The sequence below is a fragment of the Cygnus atratus genome, chromosome 2 (assembly GCF_013377495.2).
Source record: "Cygnus atratus isolate AKBS03 ecotype Queensland, Australia chromosome 2, CAtr_DNAZoo_HiC_assembly, whole genome shotgun sequence".
NCBI classification, from domain to species: Eukaryota; Metazoa; Chordata; class Aves; order Anseriformes; family Anatidae; genus Cygnus; species Cygnus atratus.
Genome location: NC_066363.1, coordinates 84,480,775 through 84,508,127, shown reverse-complemented (window position 1 = coordinate 84,508,127; position 27,353 = coordinate 84,480,775). Strand labels below are relative to the sequence as shown.

General features: G+C 45.6%; 2 protein-coding genes across 3 annotated transcripts; one reads left to right on the top strand and one right to left on the bottom strand.

The window, feature by feature from the left end:
* The first annotated feature begins 4,325 nt into the window (after positions 1 to 4,325).
* On the top strand, positions 4,326 to 15,189 carry ROPN1L (rhophilin associated tail protein 1 like). 2 transcript variants are annotated; one of them, XM_035552654.2, is made up of 8 exons: positions 4,326 to 4,621; positions 4,802 to 4,852; positions 5,757 to 5,914; positions 8,627 to 8,750; positions 8,938 to 9,099; positions 11,407 to 11,582; positions 14,074 to 14,160; positions 15,043 to 15,189. In XM_035552654.2, exons 3-7 carry the CDS (start codon positions 5,784 to 5,786, stop codon positions 14,135 to 14,137), a joined length of 657 nt encoding a protein of 218 aa, XP_035408547.1. In that variant the 5' UTR covers positions 4,326 to 4,621; positions 4,802 to 4,852; positions 5,757 to 5,783; the 3' UTR covers positions 14,138 to 14,160; positions 15,043 to 15,189. The 2 variants fall into 2 exon arrangements, with proteins under 2 accessions (XP_035408547.1, XP_035408546.1); XM_035552653.2 differs by lacking the exon at positions 15,043 to 15,189 and having other exon boundaries at positions 4,328 to 4,621; positions 14,074 to 14,479.
* SNRNP48 (small nuclear ribonucleoprotein U11/U12 subunit 48) lies at positions 14,925 to 26,918 on the bottom strand. Its single transcript, XM_035552651.2, has 10 exons — positions 26,836 to 26,918; positions 21,313 to 21,787; positions 21,065 to 21,178; positions 20,668 to 20,728; positions 19,749 to 19,823; positions 18,044 to 18,232; positions 16,999 to 17,120; positions 16,514 to 16,629; positions 15,340 to 15,504; positions 14,925 to 15,212 (listed from the first exon to the last, which is right to left on the bottom strand). Exons 1-10 carry the CDS (start codon positions 26,916 to 26,918, stop codon positions 15,173 to 15,175), a joined length of 1,440 nt encoding a protein of 479 aa, XP_035408544.2. The 3' UTR covers positions 14,925 to 15,172.
* Positions 26,919 to 27,353: the final 435 nt, after the last annotated feature.

Here is a 27,353-nt window from a genome sequence, read left to right as displayed (position 1 = left end):
GGGATTAGTCCAGTAACAAGCTATGCTTGTGCTTTTAATTTCTTTGTTTAGAAGTCAACATCAATTGGGAAATGAGATGCTGAAATCAACGTTTCCTAATAACGGGTATATTCAGAAGATATTTCCAAAGGTCAAATATTTCTCCAAAATAAACAGTGCTTGGAAGTCAGTGTAATAGGGGGATGGAGCACTGACAAGATTTCACAGCTGTACACATCAGTTTTGATGCCTTAATGCTTGCTTGCTGTTGATGCTTGTTGACTAGTGTCCAGTGCCAAAGCTGCATAGGCTTTATTTTTTTTTCGTTCTGTACAAGGAGAAATTAAACATATTTGGAGTCGTCTGACATCGGGTTGGAAGGTGGGAATTAACCTTACTAACGTGATGAATATTAGTTCACTTGGTCTTAAGGATGGGTCCTGCTCTTGGAAAATATGTTTTACCAGGAGGGAAGAGCTTCCTTGTTGCTTACAAAAATACAACTCTGCAAAACTCGATACTTATTTATGTTGAATAGAATTTGTATTGGAACCTTGATAGTGAATATCTGGCATTACATGGTAAAAATGTGCAAAATTGGTTAAAGGGCCCAGTTAAGTTCAGTATGAATGGGCTGAACCTAAACATGCTGCTGCATTGAAATGGAGTTAATAGAGAATACTTTGGCTAATTGTGATTAGGAGTGGTGGAAGCAGGAAGAAGCTGAAGAATTTAGAAGATAAAATCAGGTGATCCTGCTATAAACCAAGTATGTCCACAGATATACTTCTCTTCCTTGTAAAAATCATTTAGTAATTGGTAAAGTGCAGGGGTAAAAGTGCTCAGTGTCTAAGGCAAGAATATGAAGTACTTCTTTCACTTGAAGCTACACTTGGGTATTTACTCCCTCTGTCATACCAGTTTTATCAGCTTTATTTTATTCCCAAAACTGAATGGTTTATGTACTGCCTTTATAACTTAGGGCCAAGATTCTCAAAATGATCTATGAATGTCCCTCATAATGTGTCTTTGTGATCTCTTTCCTTCTTCATCAAAAGGGATTTTACCTACTAGCCAAATGACTAAGCTCTGTAATCGTCAGTTTCCTTAAACAGTCTAACATTGACCTGTTTCATTGGCAGCCGTCATTGCACCATGACTCCATGAAGCTGAAGCCTCCCTTCCTTCCTTACCTGTTGATCCTAATTTTACTCACTATTTCAGAAGTGACTGCTTTCTTATATCTCTGAGAGGTCAGGATGACCCCAGAAGATTCCTGACCACTAGAAAGAGGCAAGCATTGGGACCATCTTCAAGACAGGCAAATCAGAGGATCCAAGAAGCAACCAGCTGACCAGCCTCCCCTCCTTATCTGGGAAGCCTAGGGGCCACATCTGCCTGAAGATCCCTGAGCGGCACGCCAAGGACAAGGTGACCTCTGGGAACATCCAACCTTGTTCAGTCAAGTTCAGGTGTCCGCAGAACAGAGACTGCACCACTTCTCTGGACACCTCTTCTGTCTGAGCATCCTTGTGGGGGACAATCTTTTCCTTTCATCCACAGGGATGTCTCCATATGCAAGCGTGGCCTTGGGGGTGCTTGCCTTTCCCCTGAGAAGTCTCAGGCTTCATCTTCTCTACACACTCCCAGTAGGCAGCTGTAGGCAGCAGCCGGGTCCACTCCTGTGCCTTCTCTCCTTAATTCTCACCCAGAGTTCCCTCAGCCTGCCCTTGTATGCCATGTGCCCCGGGCCCATGCTGTCCTGAATGCCCTGGGCTGGGCACACTACACTACACACACTACACGCACATCAGTATCTTTCCTGTACTGGGAACACCAGAAGGGAATGCAGCAGTACAGACGCAGTCACTAAATTGTCCCCAAAGAAGAAAGTGGCTTTCTGTTATTTTTTATTACTTTTATTTTTTTTTATTGCTATTTATTGCCCGGTCTTGGAAGAGCTCCTAATGAAGCTCTTATTCTTTCTTCTCTGAATGAACAGTAACGCTGCACTCCAGCACTTCTTCCTGGCAGACCTGAAGTCTTCTGCTTCTTCATAGGAGCAGCTGTCTCCCTAAGAGCTTTGACTGATCTGCTGCTCTTCTTTGTGCATTGCCACGGAAGGTGCGGCTTCCTCTTCAAGCAGCCACGGGGCAGCCTTCTTGTCCTCAGACGGAGACATCGCCAGGCTCCAGGGCCCAAGGCCCACCGTGGCTCTCTGAGGCGTTCCTTCTGCCGCCCTGATGCAGCATCCCAGAGGAAGCCAAGTCCCCTCTTGCCCACTCCTCGGGACTCTGTGCAGAAGAGATGACACCTCTGGACGAGGTGGGGGTGGGGGATGGAGGATGGGGGACAGGAAAAAGGCCACCCTGCAGGCAAGCCAGCAGGATGGCTGTGCTATTTTGAGGCACGGAGGCCGGGCCGTGCATATGGAGCTGGTCGTGTGCTCCTGCGCTGTCGCCGATGGGTCTTGATGGTGGGGAGCCCTGGCACATTGACCTCCATCAGTTCATCTGGAGGTGGACCCACCTCCATGGGCTCCACAGCATTAGCTGCAGTGCAGGGCACTGCTCTTTTTCCACGGGCGCCGGACCTCTTCCACTTCCTCACAATAGGCAGTGGCCTCCTCCTCTTTGCGTTGAGGAACGAATCCTCTCTGGACCCACGCAAGGGTGGGCAGCCTCTGCTCCAGGTCCTCTTCCTCCCATCCATGATGGCTGTCGTCAGAGGGCCTGGAAGCTCAGCGAGTGGTGGGCCCTGCGCAGGGGCATTTTATAGGGCCCGGAACAATACGGGGGGCAGATGCCATTGTGACATCAGGAAGCCTCTGTGATGGTGGCTAACGCATGGCCAAACGTGGCTGTGTTGGGAGAGGTGTCTGTGGCCTGAGAGACACCCTCATCAGGAAGGAGGAGGAGGGTCGGGGAGCAGAGGGCCCCTTTCCTGGGGATGGCTCTCCCTGGCCATTTTGACCGCCAGAGAGACAGGCTGCCCCTCGGGCACAGGGCCTGCCCTCCAGCTCCACTCCTGTGCCCTGGCCTCCAGCCCCCTCCTCATCCTGTGCCTGGGCTCCCTGTGCCACAAGATGGTGGCAGCAGTGTTTCTGGAGGGGCAGGGGCCTCCACTACCCCTGCCACCAACCGGGCTCCCTGCAAGTGGTGCAGCCCCCCATGCTTGAGAGTAGCTGAGAGGGGGCAAAGCACCCAGACATCCTGCAGATGGGCAAGGGAGGCACAGCCAGGCAGCGCCAGGTCTCCCAGCAGTCAATAAAAGCTCTGCTGATGATCAAGTGCTGCATGAGCCCTTCTCAGGATCCATCTCCTACACCTACCCCTGCCCCCGCAGTGTGAAGAGGTGCCATCGCTTGTGCCCCGAGGCATGGGGGAGGAGAAGGCCTGGTCTCTGCGCTGCTGTGCCCCCACAACACGGGCAGTCTGTGGGAGGGCTGCCGAGGTCCTGGGGGCCTGGAGGTGGAGGGGTGGTGGGGGTCAGTCTGAGGTTCACCCTTGCTCTCTTCTCTAGTGTTAGGGAGAAACCTTCTCAATGTTTTTGTGGCTTCTCTGCTTCCTCGTTCAGAGGAAGAGCTCTCCTGTCTGGTTGGAAGAATCACCAGTAGCTCCTGACTGGGAGCCTTCAGGCACATTTCCAGGGGGAAGCTCCTGCCTGCCTAAGACACCTAGAGCAGGGGGTCTGGGGAAGATGCCACCCGTGGGGGACCCGTGCCGGAGCAGTTTGGTCCTGGGGGATGGACCCTGTATTATGGAGCCGTGTGGGAGCAGTTCTTGAAGAGCTGCTGCCTATGGGCAGCCCTTGTAGGCTCAGTTCGGGAAGGATGGCATCCCATGGGAGGGACCCCACGTGGAGCAGGGGCAGAGAGTAACCGTGAAGGAGCAGCAGAGACGAAGTGTCATGGGTTGACGACAGCCCCCATTACCCTTTCCCCTGCACCGCTCGGGGGGAGGATGAATGGGGGGGGAAGGTGGTTTTAGTTTGCTTCACTTTCATATTCACTGTGTTCTGGTGTGCTAGTGTAAGGCAATAAATTGCATTAATCTCCCTATGCTGAGTCTGTTTTGCCCATAACGATAATTGGTGAGTGATCTCCTTCTCCTTATCCCTAGAGCCCTTCCCATCCCATTTTTCTCCCTCTCCCTTTGATTAGGGGGAGTGACAGAGCACTTGTGGTGTTCAGCTGCCCAACAAGGTAAACCCACCGCAGCAGCCTCTGCAGTGTACGCAGGCTTTATCAAAAGACTAAACAGGAGCTAAAACGCGTGCTCTTTGTTTCCCAGAGGCCACTGCTTTATCCTTATCCCGCGTGGCCTTTATCGTCCAGCAGCTGGACGCCCAGCTCAGGCGTGCGGAGCCCAGGGTGGGGGTGACTTCGTGCGGCTGTCCAGGCCCCCCCAGAGAGCCGGGCAAGGCGCCCCCGGGCCAGGCAGGCACGACACCGCCTCCCCGCCTCCCCTTCGGCACCGGGCCCGCCTGCTGCCCGTAACCAGGCCCCGGCCCCTCCCTGCCGACGGACCGCGTTGCCCGGGCAGCGCCGGCCGAGCTAAGCCGGGGCGGCGAGCGGCGGAGCCCCCCCCCCCAGGCCCGGGTCCGTCCCCTCCGCGGAGACCTTGGGCAGCCAGGACGCGAGGTAAGGCAGGGAGGGCCGGGCGCGCTGCGCTGGGCGCCCTGCTGGAGTGGGGGTAGACCTGGTGGCCCCCAGCGGGCCCTGCCACCCTCAGGGGTTCTGTGAGCCTGTGGTTAATGGCTTGTACCAGAGCGGGTTACGCTCTTATTTTTTTCTTTTTTTTTCTGCCTTTTCTTTGATTAGGTTGGGATTCTTCTCCGTGGCCGGTTCCCGAGGACACATCAGGGCACACAGGTATTCCTTCCTGAAGGTTTTCCTGCTCTCTAAGTCTCTGGCTTATCCTAAAAACCCTAACTTTTTCCCTGCTGCTTGGCCAGAGCTGTGCCATTAGCGAAAGTACGTGACCACTGTCATAATTAAAAGTCTGCCCCTGATGCAAATTTGCTGTGCTGGAATGGCAAAGAGGCTGTACCCTATACCCCTCTCTGCTTTCTTCCAGTCCTCAGGCACCTCCCCTCTTCTCCACAGCCTTTCAGAGGTGATGGAGAGTGGCTTAGCAGTAACATCCTACAGCTCCCTCAGCACTCATGGGTGCATCCCATCCAGGTCCATGGATGTGTAGGTGTCAGGTCTGCCTAAATGATGTCTAACCCGATCCTCCTCAACTGAGGGAAAGCCTCCTTTCTCCAGACTTTGTCTGTTGTCTCCAGGACCAGGGATTCCTGAGGTCTAGCCTTAGCTGTGAAGACTGAAGCAAATTTAATTTAATAAGTTAATAAGTTAATCTGTACACACTAGTTGCTGTACTGAAATGACAAGCAGTATTTGTTTGTCAGCATAGCTGGTTTTCACACGTGTGTATGGTTTGATTTGTCTGAACTAATTGTTCTACAAGTGCATACGTGTGAGGAGAAAAATGAGTTATCTAAAGGTAGGTGTTAAAAGTAGTAGTTCTTGCCTGGAGCCATGGTTGGAGACCAAGCCCTAGCCTTTTGCTTGGTGTTGCCATCGAGATTAAGGTTTTTAGAGATTTCCCATTGCTTGTCTGCTTACCCTTAGGAGGTGTATGAGTTCTCTAGTAGCCCCAGTAAGAAAGGAGGCAGTTTTGGTAGTAATACTTTTCCCTCCCATGCATGCAGACAGTGTTTTGTTTTCGTTGTGCATATGTGACCTGCTGTTTTGTCGTTATTTCTTTCAGGTCCTTGTAACTGAATTTGAAAAGACCATGCCTCTTCCAGAAACTATATTTTGTGCTGAGCAGATCAAAATCCCTCCTGAGCTACCAGATATTTTGAAGCAGTTTACCAAAGCTGCTATCAGGACTCAACCTCGTGATATTTTGCAGTGGTCAGCTGCGTAAGTATGGTGGTCTCCTAATGATGTAGCACTATGAACCACAAAGTCTTGATACTTCTTTTTATTGTACAAGGGAGCTGACTTGTACATTAAACAGTCTGTATTGCATAGATGCTTCTGTGCATTAATGCAACCCGTTAGCTTTTTAAAAATAGTATAGTACTCAATGTATTTTCTGCTTCACTGACATCTAGGACTGGCATATCTGTGGAACAGTTTGATTTTCATTAGAGATAAATGCCTCTTTTTTGTTGTTGTTAATTGCTATCCTGAAGACCAAACTATTTTTTTCTCTACTATGAGATTTAATTCTCAGAATATAAAGGAAATGTAGAAATAGCTATTTAATTCTTAAGCTTGCTTAGATTTCTTTTTTGTTTATTTCCAGGAAAAAATCTCCTTAAACATTAATAAAAAAGGAAAAGATCCTACAAAGTTGTGACTTTTAGGTGCTAGTCCATATAATAAATTTCTCACTGTAAAGTTTAAGGTGTTTAAGAAGTTTCTGCTTCTTTAAGTTCTATTTTTCTTTTACCTCAACTGCTCACTATCTTTTTGTCTTGTTGTTGTGGTTTAACCCAGCGGTCAGCTCAGCACCACCCAGCTGCTTGCTCCCTCTCCCCAGGTGGGGTTGGGGAGAGAATCAGAAAGGTAAAAGTGCGATTGCTCATGGGCTGAGATAAGGACAGTTCACTGGGTAAAGCAGAAGCCGCGCACACAAGCAAAGCAAACCAAGGAATTTGTTCTCTGCTTCCCATCGTCAGGCAGGTGTCCAGCCACTCTGAAGAAAGCAGAGCTTGTCACACGCAGTGGCTCCTTGGGAATACAAATGCCATCACTCTGAACATCCCCCTCCTCCTTCTCCTCCTTTCCCCCAGCTGTTATTGCTGAGCATGGCCCCACACGGTGTGGGGCATCCCTTGGGCCAGCCTGGGCCAGCTGTCTTGGCTGTGTCCCCTCCCAGCTCCTGGGGCACCCCCAGCCTCCTCGCTGGCAGGGCAGCACCAGGAGGTGGAAAAGCCTTGGCTCTGTGTAGGCACTGCTCTGTGACAACTAAACCATCAGCATGTTACCACCACTTTTCATCTAAAATCCAAAACACCTCATTGTGTGAGCCTCTGTGAAGAAAAGGAACTCTGTCCCAGCCAAAACCATGGCACCTGTCCTACAGCTTGTGTGGAGAAGCACTTTGAATGGTATTTGTGAGAATGTCTAAATTGTGAGGAACTGAAAAATGTCTGTACCTGTGTCCATGAGGGAGGAAAAGCTGTTAAAGCTAGGTTTGAGTCTGGCTAGTTCATAAAAAAAAAAAAATGCAGCCTAATTGCTACAGCTGCAGTGTTGGAGGAAGACAGTGGGAACTTCTTAAAAGAGTGCACTGTTAGTGTCTTGTTTTATATCACAGGAATATGATACACATGGTGCATGGTGTATCTCCTTGTGAGGGATGTGTAGGGAAGTTGCTAAAACAGAAGTCAGAAGAAACAGCTGCTGCCAGGTTGCTTAGGGAGGCTGAAATGTGGGGCTGATTAGAGCAGGGGCAGCACCACACTACCTCTGCTGTGCTGCTTTCCATGCTTGGGCTGTGGGACACCTTGGTTAAACATTGTAGCAGCTTGGTTGGAGCTGTCAGGAGCCTCCAGAAGCTCTGGTGTGCACCCCTCTTTCTGGAATACGTTCTTATGTGAGAGCACCTGAGATGGAATAAAGCCTGGATTTGGGAACCAAATGAAGTAGAGAAATGCCATAGTTTCATATGTGGTGCCAGCATTGCTTAAGGAGCTTTGTGTCACCTTGTGTTGTAGTGTTTGTCCGTGGGAATAGTCAGATGGGAAAACTGATCCAGCTGAAAAATAGCCCAGGTGTTACACACACACACATGTAATGTATTTATTTAGGTGTGGTTAAGCGAGTTTGGTTCTGCAGTTCTGTTTGCTGTGTGTTTGACAAGTATTTGCACAGCATGGGCTAGTCAGGGCATGGACATGACTGACCAGCACATATGAACGAGGAAGAATGAAGAAATGCTTGAGTTAGACCCACCACTGCCTGAATGAAAACTAATTTTTTTTGTTTTGTTTTGGTTTGGTTTGGTTTTTTTTTTTGCACAGTTCAGATTGTTGGCTGCTTCATGGCAGAGATGGTAGCTCTAAAGGCTGCAGTAGCCTTATAATTAAAAGGATGTACATCTAATTCTCTTTTTGCTCCATCCTTAAATTTTATGTCAGAGTGGACAAAAATAGCATGAATGCTTATGTGAACGTTGCAGTGTTAACAGTGTTGCCAGGGTTTTTTGGGTAGCATGTGGGGGGAATGTTAATTAAATCAGCAGTAAGATGCTCATCAATATAATAGGAAAAGTCTGTGCGAGGTTGTGCAAGCACATTCTCAAGTTAAGAAATCGCTGTCTGCCTTTGCCAAGTAGGGCTGAGTGTATTGTGCATAAAATAAGTTAAATTACTTAAGAATTATTATAATATTATAAAAAGGAGTGTGTAAAGTCTTAAGACTCTGGTTTCCGCTAAAAGGAATGGTGGAATTACCCCCTGGGCAGGGGGAGAATAGCAATCCTGCATGTGGAGAGCTCACTGAACGCTGCAGCCTATGTGTGGGAGCATGGAGATTCATTTATGGAACTGTAAGACCGTTTACTTCTGTGTAGCTTTTAATCATCCTACGCATTGAAGTATGTTGCTGTTCCCATTCACGTAGGTACTTTACAGCGCTGTCAAAAGGCGAAGCCCTTCCTGTGAAGGAGAGGATGGAAACGCCTTTAGCAAAACAGAAAGAAGACGCTGGTTTGACCCCAGGGCTCCTTAAAGTCTTGCATAAACAGGTACAAACAGGCCTTTGGCAAATGCACGATTTGTGACAAATGCTAATGCAGTTTTCTGAGACCAAAAATGCAGACAGTTGGGGAGACTGTCTGTCAAATACTTGATGTATTATGGGGAGGGACTTGTGTTCTTAGTTTCACTCTGGTTTTCAGCGTTCTTAGCGTGGTGGTATGATTTTGTTTGCAGCTTTCTCCTAAGGGCATGGTAGGCACTGAAGAACTGAAGGAAAAATGGAAACACCTGTGCTTGCCCGAGGAGCAGCTGGAAGCTATCCTGCAGTTGGACGTCTTTGATGAAGAGGTGGAGTGGATGAAGATTCTGGCACTGGGGTGCAGCGTGCTTGGTGAGGTATGTTCACAACGGGAACCTTCACGGCCAGCACCTAATGGTTATATGTGAGTAAGTAATGCAAATGGACCTTGGGGTTAGGTTGTGTAAAGGTGTTTTTGTGTCACTTGGTGTGCATCTGCAAGCTGCATCTGGCTAAATGGCTCGTGAGTTTACTTCTGTTCCCTGCCAGCTTTTTTTACCCAGAAAGGGCGGGCTGTGTCCTCACTTCACAGGTGGCAGTAGAATAGCAGGCCTGTTCATGGGGAGCTTAGCTCGTGAGAGACAGGACGATAAAGGCATGGTGCTTATGGCTTCAGTGCAGAAGCCTACAGAGCAGAGCTGGAGGGAGAAATTAAAACATCAGTTTATAATTGTGTAGCTAATTACATTTTCACAGAAGCGGTTAATGTTACTAAATCTGCATTTAATTCTTTTAATGTCAGTAATGCAATCTCAGCAGAGCATTTTAACAGAATGATAGATTATAAAGTACTTACACTAAGCTGATGTTCTTCTGAAGGATAATATTTAAAGGCTTCTGCCATAGGGAATAAGGGCTACTAGGAAGAAAATATTTTGAGAATGTTGTGTTATCCGAAAGTCCTAAATTTTGACCTACTTTGGCCATGCATTTGTACTTTTCTCCACGTGAACTGTATATTTCTTGATTCCAGCTCCTCCCAAATGATGTTGCATTTTTCCCCTTGTTAAAAAACAAAACAAAAATAAATAAGCAACAATAAAAAAACAACAGCAACATAAAAAAAAGTGCAGTCACAGATTCATTCTGATGAAGCTGTACAGCCTAGATTTACCTCCTTTGTCCATCTTTTCAGATATTAAGAGATTGCTTTGTTTTGATTTTTTGATTGTTTTGATTACATAACAAAACTTAAACTTAAGTAGCCTAAACCTGAAAGGAAGAAGCTCCAGTCGTAAATAGCAAGTGGAGTAGGGTCACAGTTAAGATACACAAGCAGGTAAGTAGAGTCCTAACCTAGAATTGTACGAGCTTCTTCATAACACCAGTCATCTGAAGTATTTTTCTGTAAAACTGATCTGTATTGACAGTCTTACCTGTTGAGAAACAACCACACGAGTAGCTGTTAAGCTGTCTTTGAAAGGTGGGAAATTCAGTGGGAATAAATTTACTGCATTAAGTGAGGAAATGAGTAGCAGCTTGGTGTGGCAGGAGGAGGAATGGTGATAAAGTGATAGCAAAGTGCTGAGGCTAGAAGGCCATGCAGAGATTCACATCGTGTAAGCAGCTGTTTCTCTGTCCCCAGAGAGGCCTCCTTTAGGAGGAGCTACATTAAGTAAAAACTTCAGAAAGAGGTTTTACTGAAGCTGCTACTGCTTCAACTGTTAAGGGATTATAAAAACAAGACTTCTCCGGCAGGTATTCTAGATCGTTGAATAGACATCATTGCATTTATTTTAAATTTTGCCTTTTTTTTTTTTTTTGACTGTTAAGGATTTTTTTATATACAAAGCTGTTGCTGGCTTATTAATGAAGAGGTAAAGATAAATTTTGAAAAGGCTGTAACAGAAATATGACTTCCTGGGTTAACAAAAGCCTGTTTGTTTTAATAGTGTCTAAACAGTCTCTGACTCAATGAAGTGCTATGGCAAATTTTTCCACGTTTCCCCATATAGCACAGTTTGGGTAGGGCACTGGATTATAGACATATGGAATAAAGCATTTTTTAAAGCATATTTTGAACTAACGCTTTGAGGCATGTTTTTTGTTCTTTAGAGAACTTGGACCTTTTTTGGCTTTGATTAACCGAAACATTCTTGAAATGTTTTTGGCCTCAGTGTTTTTTCTATTAAGATGGAATTTGCATACAAGTAGGAAAACAGTAAATTTCATCATTCCTAAAAAACAAACAAACAAACAAAAAACTGATATTATAATGAAAAATCACCAAAGCATGATTTCTATCTATTTATTTTTTTGTGGATTTATCTGTCTTAACTGCTCATATTGACCCATTGAGATAATATGTACGTATAGATGGATATATTGAGGTCTGAGTTTTTACAGTAGCGGGACATACGGCTCAGACTACCCTGTGCGATCTTTAAGCATCACAGGATTATGGTATTTTTGTACTTCTGTCTGTTACTTGAATGTTATTGTTTCCACCTCACAACCTGCACTGGTTGGTAAATTTCATACTGAAAGCTAGGTAATGATGATAAAGCCGTCATTTCATCTACACTGATTTTCAGTGGCTTACAGTCTGTGTTTTGTCATGAAATACAAAGGATGTTCGTGGCTCTGATAGTTCTCCTCTTATATCTTGACTGACCCCCCTACAGTCCTTGCTGAGTTCAATGAAGCATGCCTGCGAAATTTTAACAAAGGACCCAGAAGGTGGAGCGGCTCGCATTCCCTTCGAAACATTCTCCTACCTTTACTCCTATTTGGCCAGTATCGATGGAGAGATACCGGATGAGAAAATTCAAGAGTTCCTCAATGGAATTAAAGAACAAGCGTAAGTAATCAATTCAGTCATCAGTTTTAATATAAGCATCACTTCTGGGCTCTCTGCAAACCTTTAATTGTAGATGAGTGGTCTAGCTTCACTTAGGTGTAGCCATAATGCTATGAGTAAAAGGTGACTAAGGTTAGATCAAAAGTGTCAATAGTTATTTTCTCTGAGTGGTCAACCTGGGGGGTTTTGAACTGTTAAATGATAAATTGTTATTTTTCCATCTTTGAAATATTGAAGTAACTGCCTGGTGATGTAGATTACCCTCTAGGAAGCAGTTACATACAGCTTCGTATCATCTGTGTGTTAATGGTAGTGGGACTAGCAGCATCTTATGGGCTGCTCTTGTGGCTGAGATCATAAATCAGAGAGAAACTGGGAGATCCCACTTGAAGTCTGTGAAGTTTCTATTGTGTTTCTCTCAAATCACTTCTCTCTGGTGATTTGAGGGGGAGTATTTAATGTATAGCTGGTCTTAAATAGTTTGGCTGTGCAATTTTTGTAGTATTAGCTATAGTAAATTCTTGGAATGGCCTTGGCATTGGTTGCCTTCAGTGGATATAAAAGACAAAGACTATGCATAGTCCCACCCGAATTCATCCTGTTCTGGTTTTCGTACCAAGTTAGGTCTAGTCTCTTCTGTTTCTTTTTCTGCTTCTTCCAGGTTTGGCTTTAGTTTGGTGTCAGTTTTGTCTGTAAGCCACAAAGTGATGCAGTTCATCACGGCAGGAGATGTGTAGATTGAAAGTTAGGTAAAACTCACTGCTTGGCTGTCCCTTTGCTATAAATGGTATCTTTGTTCAGAGCTTTTGTGTGCTGTCGTGTAACCTTTGCATTGCTTTGTAATAAAGAGACAATCCAATTCTCACTCTTGACTTCATCAAGCACAGTATATTAACAAACGATGAGACTTTGTGAATGATATGAATGATATTACTCTCATACCAAGACAAGGTAACTATTTGTAGCACCTTTTTAGACGTCCTTTATCAGACGTCTTACTGCTAGCGAATACAGTGCTCTGTGGGGCAGGTGGGCTCGAGGGGACTGGATGGAAAGGGAATGTACCAGTCAGTCACCTTCCTGGTATAACAGCTGTGTACATGTATGCGTATGTTTATCTACGTACGCATCATGGAACATGAAGCTGAAGATCTCAGTGTTTGTGGTCTTTCTAAGAGATCTTGAGGACTTGCAGGATCTCAGGTGATCTGTATGTTGTTAGCATTTGATTGTCCTCCATGTCACGTGTGCCTTTCAGCAAGTTGAGACCAAATGGTAATACGAGGGCTAAGTGGATTTGGATACCAAACCAGTTTAGTTGTACATGCATGCAATTTTACAAATTGCGTTATTTTTCTTTTCCGTAGAAGAGAGAGTGCAATCGAAGAGAAAAGTCAGGCAGGTCTGTGTAGCAGTTCCAGCCATGCTCTATGTGGTTGTGGTGCAGGCTCAGGGGGTCCCTAGGTGCTCTCTGGTGCTCACAGGTCCTTTAGTGCTAGAGAGATGGTCCTGAATGCTGGTAGAGGGTCAAGAGGTTCCCCCTTGCACCCATCAGTCTTTTTTCTTCTTCTCCTTTGGTTGGTCTGGAGGGGAACTTTGATTATCTCTAATATTTTTAATGCCCTTGTAACAGAATCAGGTGGAAAATACCCAGCTGATGACCTGTCCCTTCAGATTGCACTGTCATTTTCTGATTTGGTGTCAGTGTTGCGCACAGTTGGCTTGTTTGCACTTGATGATAATCAACAGGTTTTTTTGCATAGTTTGGGTATCTCTTTTTGAGCACTCCAACACTATTGTTTTCAACATATTTTTGTCAACTTCTACAGCAAAAAGTTAAAATTCACAGCCTTATACTAAGAGCTCTGATAGCTATGGCTAATTTATGCCAACTGCTACAGGTGAAAAATCTCATTAATACACTTAGATTGGTTATGTAAAGCCTTGTGCTGCAAAACTCAGTGTCACACCTCTAACTTTTGAGCAGATGGTGGCAAGGATCCATCGAGATATTGCATGTATTCCTGCTAGAACTAGCATGGAATTAGCATTAGGGATGTAGGAAAATGGCAGACTTCGATCCAGCTGTCAGTGGGTGAACTCCCAATTATTTTATCCATGGTCACACATAGACCACATAAAATACACTCAGTTTTCAATCGGTTTATAAAAGAGCTGTAACAGGCTCGTCTTCTGAGTGCTGCATGCTTAGGTGACAGATGCTGACTCTTCCCCCTGTCTATCTGGAATTGGTCTTTCTGTCTTGATTGCAACCAGCTTCATGCACAAGAATCCAAAAATGCACAGGCACACACATGAACTGATTTTTTTTGGTCATTAGATACCAGATTGATTTTTACTTAGAACCATATTTTAATAATAGCACTTTTGCTTGCAGTTAATATAGCCCTCAATTGTATCTTGCCTTGCACACTAGGATTTACCATATTAAAGTGCTGTTCTAAGACATCTCTTCTTTATTCCTTTCCAGTGACCAACAAGGTGGCATGGTACAGCTCAGAAACTTTCTGAGCCAGCCCTCAACACTGTTTTGATCAAGCCTACCTTTCTGGACCAGGTGAGGGTGGAAAAAATAAACAGGAGTAAGTAGCATACAAGAAGATTCTTTTCTCCAGGATTTTTTTTTGAAATTACCCTTTATTAGATGTTAATTGGATATGTGGTTATATTGATTTCCTGCCTCTCAAGTAGATGCTGACAGCTTGAGATTGGTACTTCGACTCGTTTGTTTATACTCAGTAAAATGTATTTTACTATGAATCTTTCTATCTGTACTTCATAAAGACAAAACTACATGTAGAGAAGACTGTGACAAGTGGTAAATTTCTCATTATGCTTCTGTAAAGCACTTTTTTTTAAACTCTGAGACAAGCGTACCTTGTCTTTTGACTACCTTGTCTGCATGAACAAGCTCTATTAAATAGTTTTACTAAGCACTACACGAAGAGCACAAAGTACCCTGTTAATATCCTTCTATTACTTTGCAAGTGCTGAAAGCCAATAGGTGCAGTTGAAGATAACTTAGCCTGTTGGAGAACTCTGAAGTAAGTCTGCCCTCTTGCCTCTGATGCATGCCATAATGAGGCAGTAAGTGCTGTCTTTCTGAAATACTGCTCCCAGAGGTGGCAGTGTCAGGTGGGAGATAAGAGGGGAGCTGGCTTTGTATTTTTTCATTTGTAATTGTTCCTGCTTCCCGGGGCTCTGCGCAGTACCACACATACCGCTATTTTCCATATCTACCTTTTAGCTACTACCTGTGGGCCAGGAAAGCAAATTCATCTGACAAAGATGAATAAAATCTGAGGCTGTACTGAACTCAAATGGACAAGAGATCAATATAATTTATTAATAGATACATTAGTCTTACACATTTACACATTTTCCGGCATATACTGCTTCCATCCTAACAACCCCTGAACACTATTTCGTTTTGTCTCAGAACACAGCTATGAAGCAACACCAGTATTATGTTCACAGAATTACGGGCCCTGGCACAACAGAAGTAGCAGTATGTTCTGTGCAAGTAATTCTTTGAACAGCTAACAAACAAAATCACTATGTTCTTGGTCTTACTTCCTTCTTTTATGGCTGTGATATTTGTCTTCTTCCCTGAAAGGAAAAAAAAAGCGTGCATGCTGTTAGATTGATACTTTATTCACTGTACTAAATTCTTACACACAAGGGCTACAGCTGCCTGACTTGGAAGCAGGAGTCAGCTGACACCATTTAAGCTCACCTCTCTCTTTTTCTCCGTGAATCTCTGTCTTTGCCTCGTTCACGACTCCTTTTTCTTTTACTTGGACTCCTGCTGGTCTCTCTCCTGTGTCTGGTGCGTTCAGTGTCCTTACAGCTTCCTCCAGACTGCCGCGAGTCCACTGAAGCTGACCGTCTGTCTTCCCTTCTGAAGAATAGTTATTGATTGGTACTGATGTTATTCAATAAAAAAGTTTCGCAATCAATATTGTTTTCAGTAGCAGTTTTGCAATATATTTCCTTAGTAACGATGTACGAGGCTTAGTAAGTCTCTTCCATCTCCCCAAAAATGCAATACCTCCCAAAAGAGGCCCCAGGTTAATACTCTTATATGCACATATTTCAGCAAACTAATTAATCCAACTATCATTTCTTACAAACCTTGCTCCTCAAAGCTGCTCTAATGTTTTAGTCTTATCTCTACTTAAGAAACAGGAGAATGTAGAAGGGATTCACTCTGTTTTGCTTTAAATCCCCACGTCTTCAACCACCTACCTTGAGCTGCTAACTACAGCTAGAGAAGCCAGCAAGCCTGACCTAATTCTTTTCTTCACCTTTACTTTAGTGCTGAAAACAAACACCTAGAGTGTCACCTTTCAGTTTGTTTCATCCCAGGGAAGAAGCAGTAGTAGGCCAGGTAATAATTCCATCGACAAATGCGTGGTAGAATATGCACCATGTTAAGAACTTAAGAAGGACCCAATATTCAGTAAATTTGGAAAGCCTTTTCTTTGAGGCATTACATTTTACTGTACCACATGACAGAATATGCTACAGAATGGGAAGAAATCCTGCACTTGTATTTTCAAGCATCCTTCTGTTCCCAGCTATTATTAGTATGTATGTCTGGACACAGGGAAGCACTACTTGTTCCCCAGCTACATCAGAAACTTATCTATCCACTTGGATCACTTTCAGCTCATCTTCTCATCCCTGAAAGAAGCGTACTAATTCTTTTTTCTCCATCCTTTATGTAGTCAGAGCTGCTCAAGCAAGAGCTTAACAGAATTGGTATAAAATAAACTGCATGTGTCTTAGTTGAGGTTGGTATGTGCTATATAGAACGCAGTATAGGATAACGTTACAGCCTGTCAGACTGCTCTGTCCACACAGAAAGAACATTTCAGCATTCATGAGGAATTTGCTATCTGACATACCTTCCTGAAGATTTTGTCTTTCCTCCTTCACACATCTCTGCATTATCCAACCTATTCTCTTCCTGCCACTGACTGCTGAGTTCTTCCATGTGTACACCAATCACATCCCGAATCACCTGCAGATTAAAGGAAGATTTTAAACAACAGAAAAGCAGCATGCCATAGTAGTTGCCTATGATATACTACCTATAAAGAAAAGAAAGCATTTCGGCATAAATTTAATAACACCATTTTGCAACAGACAGTCTGGCATATCTGGTTGGCATTTTCACATTCAAAATCCACTAATGTCAGAAATGCTCCGGTTATTTCTAATTTGCTTCAACAAACCAAAACAAAAAGATTTCTCTATAGTTTGCAACTCTGATAAGGCAAGGCACAACAAGAAGAGACATCTTCCTTGTCTCAGTGGGTGTATTATTGTTTATACCAATATAAAGTGCACAGAAAGAACCAACCTCCTATCTTTGTCTTAAGACACTCACCTCAGTGTAAGACTTCTTTGTGATGTGAACATTCTTAGCCCTGTATGATTGCCGTCGCCGTTTGTAGTCTCGCATTTCAGCCAGAATTTCAAGATGGGACTTTGGACCTTTCTGACCATCATCTAGCAAAAAATTGGAAGTAAAACAAATGGCCATTAGCACAACATTAGCACCTGCAAGTAGGCAAGTCTGCTGGCTTTAGTAATAAGAGTCTGAAACAAAATACGTTGTATTGTTTCTGAAGTTTCTCCAATACTTAGTAGCTATTATGGGCTTGACACAAGCTTCCTTTCCAACTTTCTTACTAACTGTTTACACAAGGCTAAAAAGCCACCAAGCAAATATTATTATGTGATCTCAGTCTCCTAACAGTGACCCAAATCAACATATAGGGTTGCAGTTTGGTCAAAACACTACAAAACACAGGCCATGTCTCCAAAGCTGGTATTACTGTAAGAAACAATGACTGAGAAAGCCAAGTTCTGTTGAACAGTTACCTGTATAGATGACAAACACTATCTTCTAGGCACAACAGGGTCACAGAATAACACAAAAGTAAGTTTCACTTGGTACAGTTACACAGTGGCATGTCTCAAGAGTGGTAGGAGGCCTTGTCCACTATATCCATTGCTATAATGCTCAAGAATTCAACTGAATGACTGCACCAACCTGCCTTGTTAGGCTTTTTTAATTTTAAATGATCTTTAATCTTGTCATCTCTTATAGTAAATACTGTTCCAAACTTCACAACTAATTTGTCAGTATTAAGACACCTGAAGTCAGTTGCAGAGACAGAAGATCCATTCATTAAAATATACACAATATCTATGCCAAGCAAAGAGCACCAAGGCTTCGTCAGAGCTGTCAGTACAAAGACTACCAGACCAGTGTTTTTTGATGCCAGGTCGTCATTGTGGCTTTGAAGAACAGTATGTTTTTCCTCAATAAAAGTAGCATAATTCAGGTTGGCTTTCACCAAAAGTCAACTACCTATATGACATAAAAGGTCCGAGCAATAAAAGCAACAGTAGACCATCTTCCAAACCTTGGGTGATCTTTGCCGCTAAATCCACAAACAGATCACTGTCATTTTCTGTGATTTGCGACTTAGACCTCTGCTTCTTTGTTTCCTCAACAACATAATCATAAAGAGCAAGGCGATCAGCTTGAGTCAGGTCACAGGTGAAACGCTTGTGATTTTGAGGAACTTCTACAGGCAGTGATGAATAAGATCCTGGAAGTTGAACAGAGAACTGTTAGTAGTAAGACAGCATAATTATACAGGAAAAAAATGAAAAGGTCAGCAATAACGCCATAAACATGCATGCTATGTTCATCCTCCCCTTATACATCTGTAAGGAGTTAAGTCCTTCTTAACTTGAAAGGGTAACAGAGGAATTTTATTTTTAGAATGCACTGTTCTTACAGGGTCACAGAAGCCCATAAAAGCGCCCTAACAGTTATGTGATCGTGATTTTATAAGAATCCTACAGCTTATGATCAATACCAGCCTTCCTGTCCTATTATACAGCTACAGTTATTTTTTTTTCCATTTGTCTTTGTTGACAAAGACTTCCAATTAAACAAGTAATCTCAAGTCAGTAAATCTTAGAATAGGCCAAGACACCACAATAAAAATAACTCCATATAATTTTAATGAGATCTTCACAGAAATGCAAACTTGCAGTGAAAACTGCATAGCAAACACTGGCATCTAGTGGCTCACTGACATATCTTTGTGACACACCAGGTGACAAAAAGCTTATTTTCTTCTCTACTTGGATATACTTGCGTCAAATTGAGTTACCACCTCTCTCCAGAGCAAAATACACCCAACACACTCCAAAAACACAGTGCCAATCACATGAAGACTTTGCCATGCCAGAGAAACAAGAACAACATAAAAATCTATGCCTGAGCAAGCGCTGCTGTATTTGTCAGGTCAGGAAAAGTACAAGTGCACTTTTCTTTCTGCACATGTGCTAGCCAAACCAAAAGTGTACAGACACAAAATGCTGCATCTTTTAGGTGTTGCAGTAACTTCCAAACTACATACTGCAGCTTTACAATGGTTCCTATAGGTGGCCCTGCTTTTCTACTCTTAGCCTCAACTCTCCAAGACAAGCATAGGTCACAGTCAACCTACTCTACAGACTAGTCACATAACCCACTGAAAATGAGACAAAGAAACTAATAAGCTGAGAGCATCGGCAAAGGACATTACTATGTTTGTAGATGTGTACCTATTATACAGCTACTTAGAGCTTTGAAACAATCCAACATAATACTAATGTGCACATTGCTCAGTTTTTGATCTAAGTGTTGGACAAGCGCATACAGTTCATGTTTAGCAACTGATCCTTAAACAAGATTAAAAACACAGTCTTCCTTTTTTCTTTCCTCCTCATCCATTCCATGAGCAAGAAGTCTGGAGGCAGCTTGAGAAGAGTTGGGGCCACACAGGGCAGAACACAGTATCAGAAAATACAGACAGAAAACAAACTGTATATAGTGGGATGGGAAGGAAAGGACTAATGCTTTAGGAAACTCTTGAGTTTTGCATCTGAAGAGAACTAGAAGTTTGAGTACAACAGACTCAAATTCTTTTACCTGGTTGACCTGAATAAAGAAAGTAGTTATGCCCCAAAATATAGGCAAAAAGGAATATTAAAAATGAATTTAAAAAGATTCTTCACCGCAATTCCACAGGAGAGCTGAATAAATCATCTCCATACCTGCATGCTACTTACCTTCGCTGTAGCCTATGCCTTCTTTCACACTTTGAGCTTTAGCTTGCTGAACAATATGAAACTGGAGATCTTTATCTGCAGATAGAGAAGAATTTTTACATCAAGTACTCAGTAGGGTCAGTCTTTATTCCCCAACCTCTATTATGAGGCTTATGGTATTTTACAGAACACTGTAGTTTTACTGATGCATAAGGGAGTCTAAACTAAAAGTATTTTAATCTATTCCATATTTGAACTATGGGGAGGAGGGGAAAAAAAAAAAAAAAAAAGGAAAGGATTTCTGGGTTACAGGGATCTGGAAAGACATGTATGTATATTGGAACTCTCTCCTGTATCATTACTGTATGTCCAAACTCTAGGGCCAGCATTTCTGCCTTATTAAAGTGCTTTTTAATGCGCTTTCTGCACTTGATATAAGGAAGAACCTAGAAAATAACCAAAGAAGAAAAAGAAAAAGGATTCTATTTGGGTTTTACTATTAAAATGGCCAAGTGACCTACAGAGCAGAATTACACAATGACACAGGTTAAACGAATAACATAAATTAAGGTAAAGCATAGTGACAAGACAAAATAAATCTATGCAATGAAAACACTTGGTTTTTCTAAGATGTCTTGAAGAGTTTACAGGCAACGCAGTGCTGCGTGCTGGTGTGAAGACGTGGGCTCTGCCACACCTTGTGTGCTCCACACAGGCTCATGCTCCCACCCTGCAGGGGCAAGGATGGTGTTAACGGGTTGCCCAGAGGGGTTGTGGTGGCTCTCACCTTGGAGAGGCTCAAAAGCCATTTGGACATGGTGCTAGGCATGCAGCTCTAGGTGGCCCTGCTTGAGCAGGGAGCTGGACCAGATGACCTCCAGCGGCCCCTTCCAACCTCAGCCCTGCAGCAAAGCACTCCCTTGCCCACCCACCCGCTTACCCATCGCAACGCTGGGCACCTTCAGGTTTTCGTAGAAGAAGCTAGAGTCGTACATCTCCGCCTGCAGGACACGGCAACTCGATCACACCACCACAGCAGCCCCAGCTCACCGAGCCGCCCGCTGAGCCTCCATCCCGTGGCCCTCATTTGGGGTCCCCATGGGGATCCACAGACACAGCTACACCTTGTGGGGCAGGATCCGTGCGTGGGGGCCACCAGGCCTCTTTCAGCACCAAATTTCACCCCCAAAAGCCCCCACTACCCCCTCTCTCCCCAGTCCCACTCCAAAAAGCCCCCATTACCCCCTTCTCTCCCCAGTCCCCCCCCATCCCCAGAAGTCCCCATTACCCCCCCAATTCCTCCCACACTGCGGGTGCCCCCGTAACCAGCAGCCCACCTGCTCGTCGTCGGAGTAGCCCATCTTGCGGAGGCGGCAGGACGCCGCATGCCTCTCCAGCGACGCCCGGGGCACCCGGTGATGGCTGTCGTAGGGGCAGACCACCCGCTCCACCTGCCGGCCGGCCACAGGTCAGCGCCTACAGCCACCCCAAGCTCCCGCACCCCGCCGGGCTCTTCCCCCGCCGGGGAGCCCACCGCCATCCCGCCCCCTTGCCGGGGCCGGGGATGGGCGAGCACCGCCGTTACCTGGTCGCCCAGCCACACGGCGCTGCGAGCCGCCATCGCTCCCGAAGGCCACAGGGAAAGGAATGAAGCGGCGCCGCCGCCATCTTTACTCCGGGCGCGCCCCGAGGTGGGGCGGCGCCATTTTGTGAGGCGGCTTCGGCCCGGCTCCAGAGGGGAGGGTGGGAAGGGGGCGAGGGAGGCGCCGCTCCGCCCCGGCTCCTCCTCAGCCTTCCCCCGCCGGGGCGGTGCGGGGCGAACTGCTCCGGGCGGCTCCAGCGCCGAGAGCCGGGCACAGGGCACCGCCTGGCGGCGGGAGGCGGCAAAGCTAGGACGGAGATGGCGCAGAGCCCCCAGGGCTGCACCTCCGCTGTGGGGGCTGCGGCCGGTGGGTTCCCTAAATGTGCTCCGATGTGGTCTGCCCCATGCTGAAAGGCGTCGGGCAGCTCTCTGTCCGTGGGAAGAGCATTCACGGAAGGAGCTGTTTGGCTTCAGTGGCCTGGGATAGGTTTGGAGGCTGACAAAAACACCCGCGGCTGCAAATCAGCCCCACAGGTCTGGTCTTGAACCGCCCAGTATCAGCAGAAGCACCCGTGGGCTGAGGCGTGCTGTGGGGCACGTCCCACGGGCCCACGCTGCTTGGTCTTGCTGGGGATGAAGCCTGGCAGCAGTGTTTTTTCCACGAGGGCACCAATGCTTTCCGGCCCTTTTCAGACTTGTTGCCACAAAGGAGCAAAGCAAACGCTGGGGCAGCCTGCTCTCTCTTCACAAGGGTCAAGTCAGAATTGCTCACCAGCTTTAGCAAAGTACAATTTTAATTTCTGAGCATAGCTCATGCTGGCTTGGGCTCTTCAGAATGGAACCAAAACCCCAAAGCCAATGCCTATTTGTGATGGGGTTGGAGGAACATTGGTCTCCTCGGTGCTATTAAGCCTCTAATTGCCATTTCCCTTATAGAATCACAGAATCATTAAGGTTGGAAGAGACCTCCAAGATCATCTGGTCCAACCGTCACCCTACCACCAATGTCACCCACTAAACCATGTCCCTAAGTGCCAGGTCCAACCTTTCCTTGAACACCCCTCTTCCAACACTAGGAACACAGTGCGAGACCGCAGCTTCTCCAGCATCCTCCTGTTACGTGTGAAGTGAGGGGATACAGAAGGGCCGTATGGTGCAGGGACAGGATGTGCATTTCTTCTTGGTACCATTCCCATACATGCACAGCCCAAGGGACAGTGTGGGAGAGAGCCACAGGGCTGGAACATGCCCCAAGGAATCCTGTTGGCCAAAATTACAAAAGCCTACAAAGGCCAAACACTGTTTGGCCAAAATTACAAAAGCGTTCCCTTAGATGCTGAGGGACCATTAGGACTCAGTAAGCCTGGAACATAAAACAAGGAAAGAACAACTGTCCCAAGGAATAAATTTAGTGTGATTGACATTTTTTGCTTGCCTATTTTTGTCATCTATGAGAAAAGCACATATGACTAGAAAGACGAGTCAGTTTAACAAGGCGGGGTGGGGTGGAGGAGGCATGACAGATGTAGCTGCCAGAATGACTCTTGTACATCTGCTTTCGTTAGCAGATTACAGCCATTTCTCTCCTGCACAGTGAATTTGAGACTCAGCTGGGATTTTAGCCCTCTGGGAGATTTGCTGGCTCTAGCTATGTTTGCCTGAGGATCTTTGACTTCACACGATAAAGAATACTTATAGCTGAAGACTTCCCATCTGCCCTTGCAATTTTATCTATGCTGTAGTAGGGTATGCTAGCTAACATTAGCACATTTTATCATAAGAGTAATGAGAACAGCTGGGCAAAATTGTTCTGACCATCTCCACTGGAAAATGCTGTGTCTTCAAAATTACAAAAGTCATGTTCAACAAAATATCAAAGTAGTTTTTTTTTTTTTTTTAAATAATAATTTGGTAGAATTAAACAAATTATGATTTTTATTTTTTTTACTTACAAACTAAGTTGATATTTCAAAATCGAAATCAGTATAGATAATTTGCTCTACTAAACCAGAACATTTTGTATGACTCAATCTTTGGGTGCTTCCCCCCCCCCCCCCCCCCCCCAAAAATACCATCTCCTGTGATCATTTTTCCGCTGGCCTGTATGGATTTGATGAAATGGTGAGCAACAAACCGCTGGGGTGAATGTTCTCCTTTCTAGAGCTCTGGGAGAAAAAGTCAAGTGAAGCTTCATTCCTGTAATACAGTAAATCCAGTTATGAGGCCGCTAGTGCACAGACCACAGTGGGGCCTGGGCTAAGATTAAGCCTCTGAAATAGGTTTACAAGAAAATCAAGGACAAAGGTGAACCAAGGCCTTTAAAAAGTACATCAGGATACTGTGAAGCAGCTCCACGACACAGCAAGTCAGTATGCAGCCTCACAGGGATCCTCTGCGGCAGCACCGAGCACCCTGCACCCCTGTGGCAACTGAAGTGGCAACAACCCTCTGGGAGGGGATGCCCCAGCTGGTCCTTGAGTAGGGCTCCCAAAAACTGGAGGACAAGATTTTAGGTTCAGCAGTGCCTTGAGAAGTGGCTGCAGTCACAGTACATACCAGGGATGCCATCAGGGCAGCTGTGAAAGCTGCTGTGTCTCTTGCTGCGTTTGTCACTTTGGGGCACGAGAGGATAAGGTCCTTCCATGAGCCACTTTCCCAGCTCACAAAAATTCACAGCACTGCTTTCCCTTACAGGCAACAACACTTACATTGGTTTCCCATCAAATGAGAGGTGAGATCACCACAGACGTTCAGCTACATAACCTTCTGTGGCTGATTCCGGCCTGTGGCATACCCTCCTCTGCACGCTAGGACCATGCTGGCTGCAGGCCAACAGCTTTGTGAGTGTCGTTGAACGACATGGCTGATAACACACCATTGAGTTTAACACATATCTGCCTCCGTGGTCCCTTCTGAGGAGGAGAGAGGAAACGCACAGCTGCATTTCCCCACGCAGAACAGCCTCCCAGAAGGGGGTACGTGAACACAGCCTGTCCCCCTTGCAGTGCTGCGGTGCTGAGTATGCTGGTAATCTGGTGCTCTTTCTGGGCAATATTGATCTCCTGAGGAAGTCTCTGCAGGAACCAGCCCCAAATATCCTCACAGTGCAGCAGAACAATCCTAAACTGCAGGATATGCAGAAGGCACAACAGGGAAATAGCGCATACATTATGGCAGCGTAACGACCTTACAGCACTCCTGGGGAACTCCATAAATGTACCACCTTGCCTCCTCCTCCAGATAGAATTTATACTGCTAGAAAATCCAGCTGCTCGCACACCTGATACCCTCTAGCCTGGAACTGTACCCTGGGGTAGGAACCTCAGTGTGGGTTCAGTGATCTTGGCCCAACAAAATCACTTTACCTCCCCCAGAGCACCAGGCTGAAGTCATGCTGAAATCTCACTGCTTGTACAGGCCAAACCTTTCTGATGGTCATGCACCAGGGGTGGGAGGCTCATTCTGAGAGACAAAACCCTTCCCCACAGAGATCATACAGGGAGGAGCATTCCTCACCCATGGCTTGCATTTTTATTCATTTGCTGATAACAAAACCTTGCAGGCATTCTGCAGCCATTTAAACGTGTATTTAGAAGCATACTGACTCTTTGAATAAAACGATTTTTTTCTCTTAGAGAAGACAATTTTCATATTTAACATTCCATCTATTGCTTAGATACATTCTTAGAGATGTATTGTGTTCAAAGTTCCTTCTGAAAAACAAACAAACAAACAAACAAACTAAAAACCACCCCTCCACCACCACCAACAAAAACCTATGAAATCTCAAACTATTCCTTCTTTTTAACATGCTTCTGGTGAAGAGAACTTAAATAAGCATTTTAATACACTTCTCAGGCCTTACCATGGTGTACATGCACATTTCTGGACAAAGAAAGGTCCAAGAAACAGGGGAAAGCAAGCTGAAAGATAAAAAGATGCTTCTTGGGACTACTCAAAGGCCAAAATGGAAACAGCCTGGTTTATAGCTCCAGGCAGCCCATGCTGTCTTGGCAGGTAGAAAATACAGCTTTTGACCTGCAACTGGAATAGATTTCTTCTGGGCTCCACCCCAAGATATCTGGCAAAGTTGCAAGCTAGCACAGGGCCTGGAGTAAGCAGCCTTCTCCTGGCAGCCACCAACCTGTCCTGAAGCTGGGGAGCGCTCCGCCAAGGCATACACAGTGCAAAACCCACCTCATCCCTAGGAGGCTGAAAGCACTGCTTCTTCATGACCACCCAAGGCACTCACCCATTGCACTGCAGGAACAGGGGATGTTGAGTTGGGAGGCAGGGGCTCCCAGCACCCTGCTGATACGGTTGACTGTGCTCATCTCTGCTAGCTGGCCTACACGGTGACACCGCCTCTTCTGCCTTGCCCCTAGAGCCCACGTGTCAAACTTATTTTCTCCAGGGAAGAAGATGTGGTGCCCAGGCTGATAGCCCAGGGTTCACTCAGCAAACTACTGAACTAGACAGAGATTTTGTAAAGAGAGAGCACACAGGCACTTGAATTTCAATTTTTTGTCAGTGCTGCTATTACTCCCTGCTCTCCTAGACTTCGGCTAAGATGCCAAATCTGTAGCACAGGTTCAGCTGAATCAACCTTGTTATCTACAGGGACACGAGATGAGCTTCTCCAGTACACATGAATCAAATTATAGAAATATTCTTCATGGCATAAGCAGAATCCTCAAAATTCCCCATGCCAGATCCATTACCAGAGTTTAATTTTCATCATTTTCTGTCTGAGTTCCAGTTTTGCTGCCCTTCCAGGTCACCCGAAACCCTGGTGTGGGGCAGTGCAGGTGCTAATGGTAAGCAGGGAAGTCAGAGATTGCTCTCAGGCCTCATTACTTCCTCTGCCAAGGGAGCCCAGATGGTTTATTCATTCGGCTGTGTGCCACCCAGAGCCTGCTATGGATCCTTGGCTCCTGCATCTTACCGCTCGCTGTTTTTTACCTTACCCCGTTCACAATTACAGCCCAAGGTGTATTTTACAAACTGCACTACACTGGACACTCCAAAATTGATTTACAGGTGGCAGCTCTAGCACCTGCTAATGCCTTATTGATTCCTCTTTTTGTGTCTCCTGTGATTTCTGGTGGAGGCAGCAGATTTAGATCAGTGTATCAGATTGGCATGACCCTTATCTTTAAAGATAAAGAATCTGAAATCTTGGTGTTGCCCCCGCATGTCAGATTTGTGCGGAGCCTACGTGCCAAGCTGTGCTTGCACACGGCGACAAGAGGTATCGCTGCAGGAATACTGCCAGAAAGCATTCTTGCATGATAGACCTGAAAACTCACTGTCAAGCAGGTGGAAGTAAATCCAATGTGCTCTTGCGTGCTGAAGCTTTAATATGGGTGGTTTTTCTCCTGCGCGGATTTTTGGGTTTTTCCACTTAAGGCCTTGCACCTTCACGGTTGCTGCACAGCGATCTTTGACCCTTTGTCTGCTCCTGCTTTGCGAGGAGCTCTCCAGAAAGGCAATGCCTGCTGGCTGCTCAGTGCTGAGGTTGCTCACCTGCCTCCTCCTCCTGAATGGTTCATGGCCTGGTGGTGGAGCCTGGCATCTGCTTTCAGCACATTAATTTGGTTAGTGCCCATGATGATAAAGCATCATGCCCTTGGTTAGTGCCCATGATGATAAAGCATCATGCCCTACACACTCTCGGTGTGGAGACCCTTGTGGCACGGGGTTGCTTGTCCTCAATGCTGGGCATGAGGAAAGAGTGTGCAGTCTTTCCAAAACCACACGAATGAGGTCTAATTGATGTCTGCTCCCACAGAGATGGAGACCCAATGATTTGCCCATCTGCTTGCCATTTCCATGCACCAGTCTTCTTGGGGTGGTTTTACAGCTGGAGCTGGAGGTGAGGCTTTGTAGCACACCCTACCAGGAGCTCGGTCTCTGCCGAGCAGAGGTGTCAGCCCTCGAGACAGCTCCCTGCTGGTGAACGTGGGCTGAGAGCCCTCAACGCTCCCAAAAAGCAGGGGCTGAACATCCAGTTGGGCAGGGGACAGCAGAGGCACCGATAACGC